Genomic DNA, 15,586 nt, shown 5'->3' on the forward strand with positions numbered 1-15,586 from the left:
CGTCACTATAGACGTAAGCCTGGTCCTTTGTCATTATTATTTTTTGTTGTGTTTAGTGTCATGTCTTGATAACAACATATAAATATAATGTAATAACTTGATAATACATTACTTCACATAATGACAAATGCTAAATATAATAAACTGTTATTACACAAGTCTTTATTAATTTAATAGATACAATTTAATGGTATAACATTTATAGAATTAATATAATATCCATGTAATTCATAGATTTAACTAAATAATAAAAAATATTTAATTTAAAAACTATATAATATAAATTACCTCTTTCATATATATCAATTGGTAATTTAAAAAGTAATTAAAACAACTGCATAAATCCAAATAATATGTCATCCAGAATGTGGATTTTACATATATTCTACAAAATAACAAACGCAAGGAAAATAAATACATTACTAAAATTAATTAGTAAATAAATCCAAAATCCCGTTGATAATATAGCATAAAAATAGAAAATCAATAATAATAAAATAATTAAATAAAATAATCCAAATGAATTTAATATAGTATAAATAATTCTAAATTATTGATAGAAGAAATAAAAAATAAATACATTAATCATACAAATGAATTTAATGCATAATATACAATGAAAAAAACACTCTTGCACTTGAAGTTTTTTTTTTAAATAAAAATTAATTAATTTGATAAATAAACAAAATTGACTCACAGACAAATAAATCAATGAAATAACAATGCATATAATCCTTTTTAAAGTATGTATTTGATCTGTCATCATGATTTGCTTCTCAGCAAACAGGAACTGCAGCATCCAGTGTCACATGTCAAGGTCAGCAAATCGTTCTCTGTGAGGAGGGGGGGGGGTCACGTGACTACACGGAGCCACAAACAAACCGTTGTGTTCATTCCTTTGACCTCCTGGGGCTTTTATTACCATATTATATTATAAAGTTTATCACAGTCTCTTTGATTGGACTTCATAGGATATACCAAGCGCATGCGTCTCTCAAATGTCCTGAAATCTTCACTTCGCTTTAAATGCTGACTTGCTTTTTTTGACAGTTTTTGAAAACCTTGGCAAGGTCAGGAAGTGAGTTAAATAATATGTAGAGAGCACATATGGCGAGGGCTGACTAGAAAGGGGTAGAATTGGAACTGTAAAAAAAAAAAAAAAAAAATCTGTTGCGTTTATAATTTCATTTAAGCTGCAATTCTCCATAATAGCCAGCAGAGGTCACTGTTGTGCTGCATTTTAACATCCCGGCAATTGGGATCGGTTATAACTGGGAAAGAACATGGCTGATTTGTGCTATGTTGTAGATTACAAAATAGACTACTTGATTAAAAAACATACAAATAATCATTTTGCAAATATTTATATTATAACATCAATTATACTGATAATAATGTGATTTATTTTATTTATATACAATATTTGTTTCATTTCTTTTTCAATGTATCAACTAAAAATGACATATATGACAATTAAATATTATAAAGATAGGATTTTTTAAATAATATACATAACAATCATTATAAAAATAATGTCGACATTATTTATACATGATAGTTATTTTATTTTTTGACTGTTATTAATGCATATAATATATTGTGACTAAAAATGGCCCATTTCAAAAACATACAAATAATAATTTTGCAAATATTTATATTATAAAATTAATCATACTGATCATAATGTGATTTATTTTATTTATATACATATTTGTTTCATTTCTTTTTAAATGTATCAACTAAAAATGACATATATGACAATTAAATATTATAAAGATAGGATTTTTTTAAATAATATACATAACAATCATTATAAAAAATAATGTCAACGTTATTTATACATGATAGTTATTTTATTTTTTGACTGTGTTATTAATGCATATAATATATTGTGAATAAAAATGGACTATTTAAAAAAACATACAAATAATAATTTTGCAAATATTTATATTATAAAATTAATTATACTGATAATAATGTGATTTATTTTATTTATATACAATATTTTTTTCCATTTATTTTTAAATGTATACAATATTTTTTCCATTTATTTTTAAATGTATCAACAAAAAATGACATTGATGACAATTAAAACATTATTTATACATGAGTTATTTTATTTTCGACTGGGTTATTAATGCATTTCATATATATTGTGAATAAAAATGGCCTGTATGCCCATATAATACTGTAGTGAAAGCTGTAGCTGTGGCAACAGTAATAATAATAACAATAATAATGCACGTTTTTCCACCAATTTTTAAAATATCAGGCATGCCAGTTACTCTGCTGACTATAAAACCTCAGAACTTGGAGAAAAGCAGTGCATATGTATATAATTTGTGTTCCCCAAGTCATTAAACGCTTCCTACGGTCAAACATTAGAGATAATACAATCATGCCATCTGTGAGGGAATGACTTTTCACAGCCTGCTGAAAGGAAGGAAGAACTAGTCATCCGTACTGCACAACCTGAGGGGAGCCAGAAGCTTCTTTTTTTTTAAATGTAACAGCAGAAAAAAAACATGTGCAAACATCTTAGATCATTTCTATCAACTCAACTGACGGAGAAAAGAAACTGCAACACAAACCACCACCGTCGTCGGCATTCAATGCATTTATTTCTTCTAAGCATAAGTCCATGTTTTGTTTTTTTTTTTCTTCAGATCTGACAATGAAAAATGGCAGATTAAATGTCACACGCCGAAAAAGGCAATTCATTTGACCACAAGACATTTTTTTTACATGTACAGAAATGGTTACACAGGAGAAAGATTGTCTTTTACTCAACCCCTTCATGTGTTGGTGAGACATTTTCCCATCAGGCAAAGCCATTCAATAATCGCAAATGATAGTAATAAATACAAACAAAGCACAAAAAAAGGGCATACAGCTTGGAATGGCAGTGACATTGTTTTCATATTATTTACACTTTGTGTTGATACTCACGGCTTTGGGGGAAAAAAATGAATAGTTTGTACCAGGGATGGGCATAATGAGATCTACAATTGAGGCCGAATGGACTGCACTACCTTCTGCAACCAGCAGAGGCGCTGTTCAGTCAGTCTCCAATAAATTGCTGACTATAGACAGCATGACATTCATTAATGCCTACAGCCAAAATTATATAAAAATAATTGCAATAAAAAAATCATAACATATATACAATTTGACTTTAAATTACTTTATTTTATTTATATTTTACGTGACTACAAATTAATATATATTAGTATTAACAAGGGATGTCCGATATTGGCTTTTATGCCAAAAAAACTCTCAATTTCTGATACTGATATCAACCGATACTGATATCGATATGTGTAACATGACATATCTCCTGTGGTGGAATGAACACATATGTTCGATACAGCATTTTAAAAAATAATAATTAATGATCGGGAACAAATATGATACTAATATCAACCGATATCACATTTTTATTCTGATCGGCCGATAATTATCGAACATCCCTAGTATTAACTAAATTTTTAAAAAATAAATGATTAAATAATTAATTAATTAGATTACAATAAATAAAAAATATTTAAATAAATTACAAATGATCAAATAAATAATAGTAAAATATAATTTAAATAAATGAAAAATTATTGAATAATGAATTTATGCGATTCTAATCAATAAAAATAATTTAAATAAATTACAATTTTTTAAATACATGTATTATATTACAATAAATTATTTTTTTACATAAATTACAAATGATTAAATAATAAATTATATATTTTTTATTTGTAGGAAATTTAAATGTAATTTGAAATTTGTCAAATACAATTAAAACAGTAGTAGATAAAATACACTTCACTTGTTATTTAAATTGATACAGACAAAACAAATATTGCTGTTAATGGTAATAAATAGAACAAAGGTTGAAAAACAATAAATTATTATTTTTTAATTGTTTAAAAAAAAAACTAGTAAAATGCCCATCCCTAGTTTAAATGAGGGGGGTAAATAAACACATGGGTCATTACATCATCAATAATTCTCTCTCTCTCTCTCTCACATACACACTTATAGGCCACAGGCTTTGATATAATGCAATAAGCAAATCCCATAGCCATGACAATGACAGACTGTGGGTATCAGTATAGTGTAAGTAACGGAGTATAGCACATAGTATATAGCATGTACTGTATACTGCTCATATGGCGCTGGTGCCATCTGTCATTCTCTCACTCCTGCTGCTTGTCACACAGCATTTATTTCAACTGTGTTTGCATCATCAATGAATAAAAAGCCCAGAAAAAATAAATAAGAATAAATAAAAGGTGCTGAGGTATTTCCTAAGGGGCGTAAAAAAAAAAAAAAAAAAAAAAAAAACAATTAGCGAGAGTGATAAATGTTGGTTGGCCTTCGAGGGAATATGAGAGGAGATGCATAAAAGATGACAAAAAAAAAAAAGAACCATGCTCTTTTTCATCTTCACGTGTTGTCACGATGATAACATGACATGACATATGGTAGACAGTTTTATATTCTAAGCAGCCGAGGCTCGATTTTCATGTTCGTCTGCAACATCGACTCATTCTCATTCATTCTATCCGTCATTTTTAAACACAGTGGAACCTCCAAAGTCAAACTGATGCTCATAGAATACACCCTCAAGTCCCAAATCAAACATTTCAACATCTTTTACTTTATATTAGGCAGTCTGGTGGCGTCCATACACCAGGATATATGTAATGGCACAAAAAAGTGATGATAGCCATAGAACAGGAAATAAAATTATTGTGAAAATCCCGCAAGGTGAGCTGTATTTTAGTAAAGAGACGCACCTCCCAGGAACATGTAGGTTAGCAAAGAAGAAGAAAATTTGTTATTTTGTTTTAATCTTTGTGACAAAAATAAAACTGCATTTTTCCCAGAGAAAACAGTCAAGTCGGACAAGTCGGCTTCTATGTACGGTTCGCATATTTCCACCAACAGGTGGCGCATAACTGCTTTTAACTCTTAAGTGAGTCAGAGCTTTTCTTCCTGTCACACACACACACACACACACACACACATACACACCACTGACCTGGAAAGACAAGAAACATGCTGGGAAAAAAGAATATCTCAAAGGTTGTTATCAAGTTAGCAAGCAGTCATAGTTTTTTTTTTATTATCCAGCAGCTAAGAAATAAGATTTTTTTTTTGTAATTTCCCAGTTGTTTGTTTTTTTACAATTTGCGTTTTAATCTTTCCGGCTAATAAAGTCATCTATGCAAATATTTTAACAACATCAACAAAAAAAAAAAAATGCAGGTAAAGGTCCTCAGGTTTTGTTCCTAGACTGTGATGTGTAAAACAGTTTTGGGAATAAAGTTAAATATATATAAAAATATTATATTATTTTATTTTATTTATTTATTTGTATTTTTATTTATTTATTTGTATTTTATTTATTATATTAGTTTATTTATATTATATAAATAAAAATAAAAATAAATTTCTAATGAGAAAATAAGTAAAATCAAGTCAAATTTATTCTTGTCAAAAGCAATAGAAAAATAAACAAGGAAAAATAATCTCTTCCGAGAGATTAAATTTTCAAAATTGTTTCTAAAAAGTTGTAATATAATGGCCTGCACGGTGGACGAGTGGTTAACGCGCAGGCCACACAGCTAGGAGACCCGAGTTCGATTCCACCCTCAACCATCTCTGTGTAGAGTTTGCATGTCCTCCCCGTGCATGCATGGGTTTATCTTAATGCTATGCTAGGTTAATTGGTACTTAGCTTAGCTTGGTCGAGTGATTAGCATGCAGGCCTCACAGCTAGAAGACCCAAGTTCGATTCCCTCCTGGGTACTCCGGTTTCCTCTCACATTCCAAAAACATGCTAGGTTAATTAGCGACTCCAAATTGTCCATAGGTATGAATGTGAGTGTGAATGGTTGTTTGTCTATATGTGCCCTGTGATTGGCTGGCCATCAGTCCAGGGTGTACCCCGCCTCTCGCCTGAAGACAGCTGGGATAGGCTCCAGCACCCCCTGCGACCCTCGTGAGGAAAAAGCGGTAGAAAATGAATGAATTAATGAATATTATATTATTTTATTTATATTATTATACTGTATAAATATAAATAAAAATAAAGTTCTAATGAGAAAATAAGTATAATTGTAAAATGTATTTTCCTCAAACAAATAAAAATAAAAATAAAAATAAAAATAAAAATAAAAATAAAAATAAAAATAAAAATAAAAATAAAGATAAAGATAAAAATAAAAATAAAAATAAAAATAAAAATAAAAATAAAAATAAAAATAAAAATAAAAATAAAAATAAAAAAAATATATATATATATGTGCGACCCTCGTGAGGATAAGCGGTAGAAAATGAATGAATATAAATTTAACAGTACTATGTACATTATTTCTATGGCGTTGGACTTTAGAGGTTCCACTGTTTTTCCTCTCTAGTAATGTATTGCACGTGTGAACGTAAAAAAGTGCATTGCAACTAAAAACACTACAAGAGTCAGTATTCATGCACGTTGGCGTGAAATAAATGATTGACAGCTGTATAAGTGTGAACATGTGGCATGCAACCTTCGACGTGTACATTTTCAAAATGGATCATGTGCTATTAAGATGACATTCATCAGCTTCTGATTGTTGTTTTATGTTCTTTTAAAGCCGTCCAATCATCGCATAGGAATAACCAAGGCAGCCATGACATGATAGGAACCCATGAAGAACATCAGAAGATGTTAAGACACCAAAAAAAGGGCAGCTCGAGGCAGAGCTGCTGTACACTTTTTGAAAAGTAAGACAAAAATACACGCTAAAAGCTTGAGGAACAGGTGACGGAACGGAACGACGGCATGTTTGAGTCCGAACCACTTCCTGGTTGGCATCACCAGCGAGCGACTTGACTCGTGTAGTCCTCAGTGGTGCTTTGAAAGTCACTGTCAGACGTCTTCTCGAATTCCTCCCGCCCGCTTTTATACGCTCCTCCTCTACGTTTGGCTTGCTGCTCGCGCATCCAGCGCCTCTCCTCGCGCCGCTTCAAGCGCACCTCCTGGTGCTCCTTTTGGCGGCTGAACTGGAAACGCTGCAGGAACAGATCCTTGGCGTATTCGTAGAGCTGCACGTCCAGGTAGTTGAGGTCCTCGATGCGTCTGCGAACAGTTTCGCTCAGGTCCACGTTGGCAGCTCGCGTGCTGTTGATCTGCGTGAAGGGCGAGATGAAGCGCAGGCTGAACGTCCGCTCAAACAGGTACTGGGTTTTACGCTGGAACTCGGTCAGACCGTAGAAGGCCATGTTCTTCAGGTTGCTCATGGCGCTGCTGAGAAGGATGTGGTTGCGCTGGGTCTCGTTCATGGACGACAGGTTGTAGCAGCCCACCAGGCTCAGGTCGGAGAGCATTCGCACCTGACGGTTGTTGGCCAGGTTGGACGGACAATTCATGAACTCCGTGAGAGTGACGCCGGACCAGTCTTCTCCGTTGTAGCAGGTGGGTAGCTCGTCTTGTGTGGGCGAGCGTCCGTCGCACATGTGTAAGGCGGTTTTCCATGTGGCGCCTCGCTGGACGTGCTTCCACTCGCTCAGGTAGCGGGAGACCGGGTCGCGAAGCATGGTGATGTAGTAGAAGTTCCTGCAGCCACAACAAAACAAATGTTCTGTCAGACATGCCATTCAAGACCAGACGTTCCTCGGAACAGAACAGAAACTCAGAACAGAACTGCTGCTCCTCCGTATTAAAAGTCCAGGAAGCCTCCTGGAAGCCTCCATGGTGAGGTGTTCCGGGCACATCCAACCGTTTGGAGGCCTTACTGAAAACCCAGGACACGTTACAGAGACTGGGAAAGCCTTGGACTAACCTGGCCAAAGACGGAAAATCTGGACTGCTGCTGCCCCTGCAACCCAACCTCAGATACCGAGATCCCAGTTCCCAGGATCTCGACACAAATATCACCAACAGAAGAACCCTCATGGTGGAAGAAACCATGAAGTCCACCTTGAAAAGTCCCTCCACTAAATGTAGGAATATGATCAGTCCCAAAGATCGACTGGTCGATCGTGATTGACGCTTTGGAGGAAAGTGGAAAGAAATCAGGAAATTGTCACATCGGCAAAATAGTTCCAAGTTCCAAGACATTCCAGTGTGGAATACACCCTAGAGGGGTCGCCAGCCAATCACAGGGCACATATAGACAAACAACCATTCACACTCACATTCATACCTATGGACAATTTGGAGTCGCTAATTAACCTAGCATGTTTTTGGAATGTGGGAGGAAACCGGAGAAAACCCACGCATGCACGGGGAGAACATGCAAACTCCACACAGAGATGGCCGAGGGTGGAATTGAACTTGGGTCTCCTAGCTGTGAAGCCTGCACACTAACCACTCGACTGCCGTGCAACTGAGGCAACATTTTCTTAAGCATATCCTCTCGAGGGTGGCGGGGGTGCTGCAGCCTATCCCAGCTGTTGGGTGATAGGTGGAGTACACCCTGGACTGGTGGCCAGCCAGCCAATCACAGGGCACATATAGACAAACAACCATTCACACTCACATTCATACCTAAGGACAATTTGGAGTCGCTAATTAACCTAGCATGTTTTTGGAATGTGGGAGGAAACCGGAGTACCCGGAGAAAACCCGCGCATGCACGGGGTACGGGCCACAGATATTGCAGAGGGTGGAATTGAACTTGGGTCTCCTAGCTGTGAGCCCTGTGCGCTAACCACTCGAACACCGTGCAACTGAGGCAACATTCATTCATTTTCTACCGCTTATCCTCACGAGGGTGGCAGGGGGTGCTGGAGCCTATCCCTGCTGTCTTCAGGCAATAGGTGGAATACACCCTGGACTGGTGGCCAGCCAATCACAGGGCACATATAGACAAACAACCATTCACACTCACATTCATACCTATGGACAATTTGGAGTCGCTAATTAACCTAGCATGTTTTTGGAATGTGGGAGGAAACCGGAGTACCTGGAGAAAACTCCACACAGAGATGGCCGAGGGTGGAATTGAACTCGGGTCCCCTAGCTGTGAGGCCTGCCCGCTAACCACTCAACCACCGTGCAACAGAAACAACAGTGAGTCTGAATTTACCCCCCCCCCTATTTGTTGTCCATACCTTTTTCCTGCTCCAACTTGAATGTCACATTTTCTTCCCCCCTCTTTAATGAGAAGGTGAGTGAAGCGAAAGGATTGCCGACAGCAGGTGATTCCTGTCACTTGCTCTCTAAAGTTGTCCGGCTGCACATCAGCTTGTCTCTGGGACATGAAACGCATGCAGAGAGGAGGGGGGGGGTGTTGTTTGAGTGCACTCGATAGCCCAAAGGTCACTTGTGCGCGCCGTCACTGTCAACATGCATCAGCGTCTTTTGTGTGTGAGTGACACAGACGACTGTTAAACTTCCTCCGTCTTCTTTTAGGGTTTCTTTCGTATTCTCTGTAAAAGCTCGGAAGAGTGACAGCGCTTCGTTCACGTAAAGCAGGGGTCTCAAACTCAATTTACTTGGGGGGCCACTGGAGCTAGGGTCTGGGCGAGACTGGGCCGAATCAGGTTTTCAAAAAAAAACAAAAAAAAAACAACACATTTATTAAAAACAGAAAAATTAATAAACTTTGCTTTGGTTTCGATTTTCTACAATAAAAGCTCTGATAAAACATTCCACTGTTATCAAATATCTTAATTTTTATTTTTCTACACAAAATAAGATGAAAAATAAATAAACAAATCAAGAATAAAGAAAATCAATCAGCAATAAATAAATATAATAATAATAATAAAAAGGCAAATAATAAAAACTTAAGAAACCACATATAGTTGGTGGGTAGACAAATTATTTTTTTCAGATTAAAATGAACAAAGCATTATTAGAGCCCTGTAGACATGACAAAACACGACTATAGTCACATTTATACTCTTTTTATTTACAACATATTGCGCAACTGCAGGGTCTTGAGACACATGCTAACTCGCAAACTAGAGAGCTAGCGACCTAAACGGTAGCCTTCGAGTTATTTCCTTTAAACTTAAATAGCCAAAAACATACCACTTCCACACGGATAGGGAGGATAACTCATTCATTCATTCATTTTCTACCGCTTTTTCCTCACGAGGGTCGCGGGGGTTGCTGGAGCCTATCCCAGCTGTCTTCGGGCGAGAGGAGGGGTACACCTTGGACTGGTCGCCAGCCAATCACAGGGCACATATAGACAAACAACCATTCACACTCACATTCATACCTATGGACAATTTGGAGTCACCAATTAACCTAGCATGTTTTTGGAATGTGGGAGGAAACCGGAGTACCCGGAGGGTAGGGAAGAGGTGGGAATTGAACCCTGGTCTCTTAGCTGTGAGGTCTGCGTGCTAACCACTAGACCACCGTGCCGCCGGGAGGATAACTATGAACAGTTATTTAACCTTTAACATGAACATTAATCAAACGTACTAAACAGTAGCCTTCAAGTTATTTCCTTTAAACTTAAATAGCCAAAAACCTACCACTTCCACACGGATAGGGAGGATAACTATGAACAGTTATTTAACCTTTAACATGAACATTAATCAAACGTACTAAACAGTAGCCTTCAAGTTATTTCCTTTAAACTTAAATAGCCAAAAACCTACCACTTCCACACGGATAGGGAGGATAACTATTAACAGTTATTTAACCTTTAACATGAACATTAATCAAACGTAATAATTTTTTCTGGGTACATGATACCATACAGCATCCATATCAAACTTGCGCGGGCCGCACTAACATTAAACTTTCATATCAAGGCGGGGGCCTCAAAGTAGCGTCCTGCAGGCCACATTTGGCCCACGGGCCGCATGTTTGAGACCTCTGATGTAAAGTAAACTGCACCAAAAGATCCGAGACTTGGGTCAATAATACATAAAGCCCAGCCCAATATACTCAGCTTCAGTTCAGACAATTAATTGGATAAATGCTAAAAAAAAAAAAAAAATAAAAACTGCAATCAAAGCTGCTAAATTAATGTTCAAAATGTGTCCTTGTATAAAAAAAAACAAAAAAACATTTGGGGTCAAATGAGAGCTTTTGGAGGCTATGAGACGCTAATTACTTCACATTGATTGGCTATGCAAATGTAGAGTCCTCTCTTGCACCCAAATCTGATACGTTTCCCAATTTACATGGACTTTATTCTCGATTTTACTGTGAGCTGTTAATTAAAGTTACTATTTTATCGTCGTAATTAAGATGTCACAAAGAAGGAAACTCCTCTCTGAGCTATGCCGCCTTATCTGGGTGGGAGATTTTGCAAGTCCCGATGACCCGAGAAGCTAAGATATCTAAGGTCTTTATGCTCCTGGTAGGGCCACCCAAAACGATATATGGTCCAAGGTTTCTCTCGGCTAGATGCTGGCATCGATTTGGGGCATGATGGCTAGCGTCTGGTGGAAGAGGCATCATGGATCCCTCCTCAAATGAGCTCACCAGAGTGGGTTTGGTGGCAGCAGATAGCAGGGACTTTTGACGGTCCAATCATTGGCTGTACAACAATCTGGTCAGGATGCCAACCTGGACCTTAGACCTGAAACCTTAGACTCTGTAGTTACCTGACGAATCAACTTGAAGTTTGGTTAAAAGGAACTCTTGTGAGTTTGCATAACTAATACAATAGTTGCTTTGACAAATTGTTGCTCTGTAATAGTATATTTTAGAAGCTTTTTGTGAAATCTAAACTGGTACATAAAGCAGATTATAAAAACAACCTGCGTATTCAATCCAGCAGATTTTAAATATCTGAGTTCTATCGTCAAGTTCTTCATTCATTCATTCATTTTCTACCGCTTTTCCTCACAAGGGTCGCGGGGGTGCTGGAGCCTATCCCAGCTGTCTTCGGGCGAGAGGCGGGCTACACCCTGGATTAGTGGCCAGCCAATCACAAAACATTCATTCATTCATTTTCTACCACTTATCCTCACGAGGGCTGCGGGGGGTGCTGGAGCCTATCCCAGCTGTAGCCAATCACAGGGCACATATAGACAAACAACCATTCACACTAAACCTATATATATAGACCATACCTATGAATGGACCAATTAACCTAGCATGTTTTTGGAATGTGGGAGGAAACCGGAGTACCCGGAGAAAACCCACACATGCACGGGGAGAACATGCAAACTCCACACAGAGATGCCCCAGGAGGGAATCGAACTCAGGTCTCCTAGCTGTGAGGCCTGCATATTAATCACTCGCCCATTCAAGTTGTGAACTCAGACTTTATTCATTTTCTACCACTTTTCCTCATGAAAGTCACGGGGGTGCTGGAGCCTATCCCAGCTGTCTTGGGGCGAGAGGCGGGGTACACCCTGGACTGGTGGCCAGCCAATCACAGGGCACATATAGACAAACAACCATTCACACTCACAATTTGGAGTCGCTAATTGACCTAGCATGTTTTTGGAATGTGGGAGGAAACCGGAGTACCCGGAGAAAACCCACGCATGCACGGGGAGAACATGCAAACTCCACACAGAGATGCCCCAGGAGGGAATCGAACTCGGGTTTCCTAGCTGTGAGACCTGCTAATCACTCAGTGTGGAGCAACTTATAGTCAAATTTTGGTAAGTTTGAAGATTTTATTAATATTGGTGTCGCTGTACGTATATCCCCGAAAATATCGAATTTTCGAACGAGTTTCGAACACAGGTCAGGCCTCAAACCGGAACTCAACAACGTAGATAGTCGTATATCCATATCCATTTTTCCGTTTTGAATCATGTGTGATTGAGTTTGACTTCAACTACATCTAAAATCCTGATAGATTTTTTTTTTGGAAGAACCCAGAAACTTTGCCCCACATACGATGCGTTCAGGCGCCACCCATCAATCTCTCAGTGTAGTTACCACATTTTTTGATTATTGATGTCAGCAACGCTTAGGCTGCTTTGATGAACGATCCGTGCAGTATTTCTTCAGCTGTGTGTCTTCCCTTTTATTTTCTGCAATGAAGAATGAGATGTTTCTCCTTTGAAGGACAATTTCCCCCTCCTGTTGTTATCTTCTCCCGCTTACAAGCACTCTCTGTTTGCACGCTGTGTGATGTGCTAGTGATGGCAGCGTCCCGACAACTAAATGAAAGGTCCCATCGTTCTTCAAGTTCCCTCCCAGGTGACATCCCTTGTCCCCATTCCGTCACCATCAAAACACCCGAACAAGATGCAGAGAATCTCAAAAACGGTCCATTATGGGCTGCCAGGGGGATCGCAGACGCCATTAAGGGATGGTATCGGTTACAAATAATGCATGTCTGCAGTCTTATTCTTATCTGTCTGGGAGGAACGGGACGGAGCGGAGATGTAGAGATGCACCGCAGAGACCGTGCATCCTGAATAACGCCATCGCTCTCACAAGCCAAGGACATCTTCTCACCAGAGAGATGTTCAAGTGAGGTTTCAAGCAAGAGTAAGTGCTGGATGAATCTGATAAAAAGCCTTGAAACACCTGCAGGAACAACCCACACAAACCCAACATGCTCATAGTCGAAGCACACCAGTCGGGAACGCCGCATGATTATAGTCGGAGCGTTTTAGGGCACCGATTGAAATGACGAAGAATTTCTCAGTGGTGGTTGAAAAACTCTGAAAAATGCTTTTTTTTTCATTTTCTTTGTCAGATTTTTGGGTTGAATGTACCCTTTTCTGGGCTGCATGGTGGACAAGTGGTTAGCGCACAGACCTCGCAGCTAGGAGACCAGAGTTCAATCCCATCTCTGTGTGGAGTTTGCATGAAAAAGCGGTAGAAAATGAATGAATGAATGAATGAATGTCCCGTTTCTGGGTTGCACGGCGGTCGAGTGGTTAGCGCACAGACCTCACAGCTAGGAGACCCGAGTTCAATTCCACCCTCGGCCATCTCTGTGTGGAGTTCGCATGTTCTCCCTGTGCATTTGCGGGTTTTCTCCGGTTTCCTCCCACATTCCAAAAACATGCTAGGTTAATTAGCGACTCCAAATTGTCCATAGGTATGAATGTGAGTGTGAATGGTTGTTTGTCTATATGTGTCCTGTGATTGGCTGGCCACCAGTCCAGGATGTACCCCGCCTCTCGCCCGAACACAGCTGGGATAGGCTCCAGCAACCCCGCCACCCTCGTGAGGACAAGCGGTAGAAAATTAATAAATGAATGATGCCTCTGTTGCACGGAAGTAGAGTGGTTAGCGCACAGACCTCACAGCTAGGAGACCCGAGTTCAATTCCACCCTCGGCCATCTTCTGTGTGGAGTTTGCATGTTCTCCCCGTGCATGCGTGGGTTTTCTCCGGGTACTCCGGTTTCCTCCCACATTCCAAAAACATGCTAGGTTAATTAGCGACTCCAAATTGTCCATAGGTATGAATGTGAGTGTGAATGGTTGTTTGTCTATATGTGCCCTGTGATTGGCTGCCCAATGAATGAATAAATGAATGAACTTGACGATAGAACTCAGATATTTCAAATCTGCTGGATTAAATACGCAGGTTGTTTTTATCATCTTCCTTATGTACCAGTTTAGATTTCACAAAAAGCTTCTAAAATATACTATTATGGCTAATTAACCTAGCATGTTTTTTGGAATGTGGGAGGAAACCGGAGTACCCGGAGAAAACATGCACGGGGAGAACATGCAAAATCCACACAGAGATGGCCGAGGGTGGAATTGAACCCTGGTCTCCTAGCTGCGAGGCCTCCTCGCTAACCACTATTATGACTTTATTTTTCTAATATTTGTCTTTATTCTAGTTTTCCATTTTTGTCCATATTCAACCACATAAAACGTTATCAATGAATGTACAGTATATTGAAAAAAAACAGAGATTGAAGCTGCTGGCTGTGAGACAGAACCCACACCACCCGTTCTGCTTCCACGCACGGAACAATTTCCGAAGATGCAATCTTAAAAAACACCAAAGGCTCAATCTTTCACTGTGAAATGCCATTAAGGATCACAGGCAGTTATGTCTTTTTAATGAGGGAGCTAAATTGCTGTCATATGTGGTGATTTTTGCGCAAATGAAAGCCACTGCAGACTATGAATGTCAAGTAGAGCCACCAAATGTTCCCGGGCTTGGCACCCTGCCCGCCGTGAGCCCAGGCATTAGGATTCACGCTCACAACCACGTGATGGTGAAACCGAGCGGCGCACTCTGGTCTCCGGTGGAAAATAGTTAAAATGTAATGAACCCAATTTGCCTCCCGCTCTCTGTGATTTGACAGTTACATCGGCGCCGGTGCGTGTAATGTGATGACAAGCATATTAGCCGTGACAACTGATGGAACTCTCAGCTGTGGGTATGCAAAATAACGTGGACCGAACTATTTTCCTGTCATGTTTTGCATAGATCTTAAACTAAAAATAATATTTTCCCACAACTTAAATCAAGGATGATGGGTTCTTATTAGGCACCAACATCAATAATTACCAATAAATACCTATTGACCTATTATGCTCACTATTCGGCCCCATGTTTTGAGTTGGTCATGGTAATGGTTTAATTTCATTTGAACATGCGTCAGATTACAATTGAATGCATCACATAATCAGTTCCCAGTTCCACATGTCCAAAAGGAGTAGGAAGAAGCAAAGCTTATTAAATCCTA

General features: G+C 38.7%; 1 protein-coding gene across 1 annotated transcript in view; it reads right to left on the minus strand.

Annotated features, from left to right (window-relative positions):
- Positions 1–6,789: 6,789 nt before the first annotated feature.
- Positions 6,790–15,586, minus strand: part of hs6st3b (heparan sulfate 6-O-sulfotransferase 3b) — a 59,450-nt gene continuing 50,653 nt past the window's right edge. The window contains exon 2 of the mRNA XM_058082718.2: positions 6,790–7,600. Coding sequence (XP_057938701.2) covers positions 6,859–7,600 — 742 coding nt within the window. The 3' untranslated portion in view covers positions 6,790–6,858. The remainder of the gene's footprint in view (positions 7,601–15,586) is intronic.

Source organism: Doryrhamphus excisus, linkage group LG12 (genome assembly GCF_037039965.1).
Source record: "Doryrhamphus excisus strain RoL-2023G ecotype Guam linkage group LG12, RoL_Dexc_Guam_v1.1, whole genome shotgun sequence".
NCBI classification, from domain to species: domain Eukaryota; kingdom Metazoa; phylum Chordata; class Actinopteri; order Syngnathiformes; family Syngnathidae; genus Doryrhamphus; species Doryrhamphus excisus.